This window comes from Hordeum vulgare, chromosome 2H, assembly GCF_904849725.1.
Source record: "Hordeum vulgare subsp. vulgare chromosome 2H, MorexV3_pseudomolecules_assembly, whole genome shotgun sequence".
Taxonomy (NCBI): Eukaryota; Viridiplantae; Streptophyta; class Magnoliopsida; order Poales; family Poaceae; genus Hordeum; species Hordeum vulgare.
In genome coordinates, this window is record NC_058519.1 from 71824693 (window position 1) to 71831320 (window position 6628).

At 43.7% G+C, this 6628-nt stretch overlaps 1 protein-coding gene across 1 annotated transcript; it reads right to left on the minus strand.

The window, feature by feature from the left end:
- Positions 1 to 5659: 5659 nt before the first annotated feature.
- On the minus strand, positions 5660 to 5959 carry LOC123425516. The gene has a single exon (XM_045109207.1). The coding sequence runs from the start codon at positions 5957 to 5959 to the stop codon at positions 5660 to 5662; it is 300 nt and encodes a 99-aa protein (XP_044965142.1).
- Positions 5960 to 6628: the final 669 nt, after the last annotated feature.

Consider the following 6628-nt stretch of genomic DNA (forward strand, 5'->3'; position numbering starts at 1 on the left):
GACGTCTGAGCTGGAAGGATATTTATGAGAATCAACTGATGATTGTATGCATTCACACAAAGGTTGAATCAATAAGATCAAAGGAAAACCACAAAGGATTTTAACGAATGTTGCTAGACATATGGGTTTAACCATAATGCAAGGAGGTGAGAAAGGTCATGAACTATGGGCTACTGAGGATTTCGGAAGAACGAATAGTAATTTGAGGGACTTGTGAAACCCATGATACCTGAGGACGATAGAATCCCCGATAAGATAATTCGTTGTAACTTGTAAAAACAAGAGCAACGGGAAAGGAAGGTATGAACTCCATTGTACGTAGTCATCTATAGGGGTTGACAAAGGAAGGGAAAATAAAAAAAGCGATGAGCACAAGTTCTTGAGATAACATCGGAGAGTATCTTCAGAGTCTTCTGACGAATCAAGCCATCGTCTAGAATGTGGGGCTCTCCAGAAGGAAGTATTTACGAGAACCTAAAGTTAGAGTTACCAAAATCATTAACCTGAAAGAGAAGAGAGATCAGAACCTAGAGTATGGAAAAGGAATAAAAGATCCTAATACCACCCGATTGAGATGTGGGCCCGTAAGCCACACAACAATGTGAGTAAAAAAAATTCAAGTAATAGACTCAACTTCGGCCAAGGAGTTGGAAAGGGGGATACCTACAGGTAGTCAGCTCTGATACCAACTTGTGACGCCCTCGATTTGAACGTACACTAATCATACACGCATATGTGTACGACCAAGCTCAGTGACTCACGGGAAGATATAACAACACAACTCTAGACACGAATAAAACATACAAGCTTCATATTACAAGTGAGGGGCCTCGAGGGCTAGAATACAGAAGCTCGATAAACAGACGAGTCAACGGAAGCAAAAAATATGTAAGTATAGACATGAAACATGATAATGCATTATCAAAGGCAAGCACAAAAGATACATCGATCGAATGAGGCGAGGCCTCCTGCCTGGGAACCTCCTAACTACTCCTAGTCGTTAGTGTCCTGCACATAGTAGTAGGCACTGTCAGGGTAGCAAACGTCGTTGGTGGGATATGCCATCTCCTGGGCTCCAACATCTGGTCGCAGCAACGTATAAAGGGGAAAAGGGAGAGAAAAGCAAGGGTGAGTGCTCATCCAAAGTACTCACAAGACTGACATCAGAACTATGCTAGGATATGCATCAGTGTCAAAGGAAGTGGTTTTATGTGGATTGGCTGCAGCAAAGCAAGAATAGAGAGAGAAGACTAGTCTTATCAAAGACTAGCATCTTTAGGGGTCTTGCAGCAATAGACGAGAGTAGAGCAGGTAACACAATTAATAGTCATATTGTTGCAGCAATATTAATTAAGGTCACGCACAGAGATTCTTCCTTGACTCCCTGCGAGGAAGCAATCTCGAGGCAAACATTCGAGTTAAGTAACTGTTATAGTTGTATAAGCTCAGGGCACAATTCCAAGTCGTCTTGTAACCATGGACACGACTATCCAAATACTTAATTTTCATCCCTGCACGGGTGCACCAAGTTTCCCTTCATGCTCAATAAACACTAGCTGGGCACACTTTCCTGGGTCATGCCTGGCCTCGAAACATCAACACGTCGCAGCCCTAACTAGGATCAACAGAGAGATCGGCCCGCCGATCTAAATCCTAAGCGCGCAGGGGTCATGGGCCCATCACCCTTTGCGCTACTACACGATGCGATGGATGCCGATGTCAGTCCTGGCACTTATTATACAAGGACGATGCTTATCGAGGCCACTCAGGCACGCCGCTCCATTGCTAACGTCTGAAGAGCTTCGGCTCATACTACGACATCAAGAACCCATAACTCCTTCCACGTAGACGATTACTGTGAAAAGGTCTCCGACCAACACAAATCAAATACCCAAATCATTAGCATTTTAATTAATTCATCAACACATCCACGCGGGAATCCGGCTGCAACACATCATTCATCAATAATGTTCCTAGTAACAAGGTCAAGTAACCGTGTGGCTGTAACATGAGAGGAATCCGAGGTATCACCCTCGATGGATTCCGAACAATGTAACCATCAAGATGGACAGGGAGGAATCACCGTTGACGGACCACACTTGAGGGGTTGTACGACAGAGTCGTTATCAGAGGTGGTGAAGGACGAATCACCCCCCGAGAACCACCACCGATAAACTACACTACAATGCTAACAACGGAGTACATAACGAGGTGTCACCATCGGCACTCGATAGTAGCTGTGCAGCGTCGTATAACTAAGGGGGTGTGAGTTCTGTGACGGGTCATGGCTCGTCGAACAGATGATCGAGACTTGACGATAAAGCAGGGGCAACTGGACTAAGGGTCAAAGGGGATGACTGCTCCACCTATATTAAACAGTTTTAAGATGTAGTAGAATAAATTAGTAGTTGATAAAAAACGGGCTATGCATCAGATATAGGAGCTAACTACAATAGTAGAAAAATTCTAATGCAAGCATGAGGGAGAAAGATTAGTTAATCTAGGAATGATCAAGGGGGTTTGCTTGGCTTGTTGCTCTGCGACAAAGGTCTGGTCGTTAGGATGGTAGTCGTACCTGGCAGCACCATCAGTCTCGGGGTCTACTGGTAAGAAGAGGGGGGAAGAAACAATAAATATAAACACAGATGCAACACTACGCATGACATGGCAATATGTAGGGCTAGGCATGAGCTAACGTAGTATTAGTCGTTATAGACGGATCGGGAAAATATCACACGATATTTCCTGGGTCTCTCGCTACTACCGGATAGATGAATCGGGGGGGGATTCCATGTTCAGCATGTTAGAGGCATGTGACACATGAACGGATAGCGTAGCCGGATTCGTGGGTTTTTTCTAAGCAACTTTCATATACAAATTAGTTTCTTCCGACTTACAGTTTATTTGCTATTAATTTACAAAGTTTTAAATATTTCCTGAATTTATTTTAATTTTTAACATCGACAGAAAATGAAATATGATGTAAGCATGAGGTGAGAGTAACGTCAACAGTCAACTATGGGACTGACTTGTCAAACCTGACCAATGGGCCCCAACTGTCATAGGCACATGGTTAAACATGTTTTTTAGTTTAATCTAATAAACTAAATTAGGGGGATGGACCCACAAGTCAGGGTCACATTAGGTTATTTACTGGATTAGCCAGCTGACAGGGGTGGCCCACATGTCATACACATAGGGGGTGGACCCACTAGCAATGACTAGGGCTGCCCAGTCAGCGAGTTGACTTAGTTAACTAGTCAACCAGGAGCGCAGGGCCCGCAGGTCTGTGACCCAGCGAGTGGCCCCGACCTACCATGTGACCGGCGGTCGGCATTTGGCGCCGGATCAGCTCTAGCGAGCTCCCGAAATGGCGAGGTGGCCCAGAAATGCAGCTCCGGCCACCATTTCTTGTGCTAAGACTTCCTACAGGTTGCTGGTGGAGCCGCCCTTCAAACTGAGGCATCAGACGGAGCAGGGCGGCCAGAATGGGTGCTGGCACGAGGCTTGGTGGAGCCAGCTTCAGGTGTCTATGGCAACTAGCGAATGAGCACGAATGTGACCTATCTAAAGTGCGGGATAGTGGGTGCTTTGGAGCATGCGAGTAGCATGCACGGGCACTCAAGGGCACGCGGAGCTCGAGCACGTCGGCGATGGTGCACGATAGAGCTCGAATGCGGGACAACTAGCAAAGGAGGGCTACGCACTACAAGGAATATGCTAATATACAACGCTATTTTTTCGTCGCTACATCGTCACGGTTTTTAATTTACGATGATCTCATGATGAAAAACCAAGCATCGAAAAGGGAGCGTCACAAATGAACAACACCGACGTTTTGATCAAAATCGTCGTAACTTTTACGATGATTCCTGGATCGTCGTAACGTTTACGATGATCCTAAATCGTCGTTGGCAATCAAACCTGTCCTACGTGGCAAAATTATAACGAAATTAAAACGTCATGGCTGAAATCAGCCCAACCCATTTCAATTGATCACATGGGCTGGTTTTATATTTTTGGCCTTTTTCTTACTAGGCTTCTTTTTGGGCCTTAGCCTATTTACAACCACTTTAGTATATTGTTTTTCAAATTTTGATTTGTGTCTTTTACTTTCCATTGATTTTCTTTTTTGACCATTTTATTTTTGTTTTTGTACTGGTCCCACGTGTCATGCTGATCTCAAAATTAATCCCACACGTCAGAAATTTCACATTTTGTCAAATAAATATCATAACTTGGTGCCCTTGTCAAGTTGCCATTTCATAGGTATTCAAATCACATTCAGAATCAATATTTCAAACAGGCTAGGGAGCAAATGAAATTCGTCCAAACCAACATTAAATTTGTCTATTACAACCAATACACTACACCACTACCCAGATATACCTAATACTTCCTCCTATTATAATACATATGCTACTCTTTGTTGATACACTTCATAGCTTCACACTTGACTTTGTACTTCACCTGTGCAAAAAATAAGAATACGATGTGAACTAACACTTCAGGTATTTAAATAACAACATTTACAAAAAAAGTGTGAACTAACACTTCAGGTATTTAAATAACAAAATTTACAAAAAAAATGAATAGTGGCCCAGGTGCACATTATTTAACTATTTAAAGATGAATAGTTCCACGTTTCAAATTAATTGCAGGGCAAGTCATCAGGATATTAGCAATGGTGTACATGAAGGTAGAACATGAGCATGGCCATATTTTTATCTCATCTATCATTTATACAAACACAGTAACATGTCATCCAAGCAACAAAACATATGTACTCTTTTCACTTCTAGTACCAAATAGCATTTGAATGTTCAGACTTGAGATAAGCAGGGATACAAATGTACCAAGCATGCTAGCACCATCTTCACACTTGCTGCCACTATTCATCTTTAAATAACAGTTTCTATCAAGATTCGTTGCTGCCACTATTCATCCATAAACAACAGTAATATCCTGATGACATTGACAAGTTGCTATAATATAACACTGCATATGATCCAGGTTCTTAACTCCGTGTAATAATATCTTGGGAGTTGGAATCGAATCTTAGTTACATACATACACGGACACATTAATTATTGACTGATTGATGATATGATCCAGCAAAATACTCCACCTACTACTCTGACCCAGCAAGCAAAACACACACACACACACACACTCTGCTAAGCAATGCTGCTCTCCAAGCAAATACTACTTCATATGCAGAGTTGACAGCATAAGGTTGAACTATATTTGACATTGGAAGCTTAAAAGGTTAATTCCTTCGCAAACTTCCGTTTACTCACCCTAATCGCCAGATTTTACCTTCGGGCATAAGCACAAACAGATCTGGCTACTGCCAGATCCTAAAACCGTAGGCTACTATTGACCCACGAAGTCACGAAAACAATTCAAATTATGTAGGTCTGCAACTTGTATGCCATACATTCATACAAACTTGGTTTGTGCTATACTGCATATTTTAGCAACAATACCCACAGGTTTGTAGTTGTACCATGGAATGCCGAAGCTGACATATAAAAATTTGCCAATCAAACTATCATCAATATTTCTCTAGTCCAACATTTAACCTACAATTTAATTGTTACTACACGCCTAAAGTGTCTGAGAAAAGTTAAATCTATCAAAAACTTGCATGTCCCAGTCAAATTTGAATAACAGACCACTCGTAGTAGAATACGGGAGGAAGGGGGGAAGGTGGAGGGTGGAGGACCTTGTCGAACTGGAACCACTCGTAGTAGGGCGGGTCGAAGATGTCGTCGACGTCTGACTTGCCCTCGGCGGGGAAGGGAGCGTCGGCGAAGACGAGGTCGAAGCGCGCCGTGACCTCGTCGGGCCAATTCCCCACCACCTGCTTCAGCATGATTTCACCGCTGGTCCGGAACCCGTGTAGGCACAAGAACCGTAGCCTCCTGGCCACCACCCCGCCGGCGAGGCTGCCCATCGGCTGGCGTCTGGACCGTCGGCGCGCGTGCATGCAGATCCACGCAGTGAAGAGAAATGGCATTCCGGCGCCGAGGTACGCCCAGATTTTGCGTCGGGCGCAGCTGACCGCCGGCACGCGGCCCCAGATTTTGCGTCAGGCGCAACTGCAATCACCGGGCACCAACCCTTCTCGAGGTTCTTGACGGACTTGGAGGAGAGGGTGATGCGGATTCGGTGCTGCACCTCCTGGGTGCCCTACCATTAGCCCATGAATTGAGGTTCTTTTCCTCCCATGTTCCAGCCTGCAAGTGCAAAGTGAAAACACATCAGAAAACAATATGTTTGCACTAAGCAGTGTAACCATCCCAAAATATAAGTACATCGAGAAAAATAGACTACTACTATAGATGGTATGCGACATCAAGAGAAGTAAATTTGTCCAAAAACTCGTAACTCAGAAGTTATAAGGTTGCTCCAAAATTTCTTGTTACCAGGATACGTTATTCTATATCTCTAATTAACTCAACCAAATCATAGATTATTACTAGTGTTGCCATGTGCACCAGCTGAACAGAGTGAATGCACCTGACAATCCACTTACTGCAAACGGATCGAACACGACGCTAGAAAGGCAAGGAAATTACAGATTTGTCAAAATGAAGGTGATTTATGACTATGAACCGAGCAC

Excerpts from the sequence above, each read along its gene's own strand:
- LOC123425516 (XM_045109207.1), bottom strand. The coding sequence starts at position 5,959 with ATGGGCAGCCTCGCCGGCGGGGTGGTGGCCAGGAGGCTACGGTTCTTG.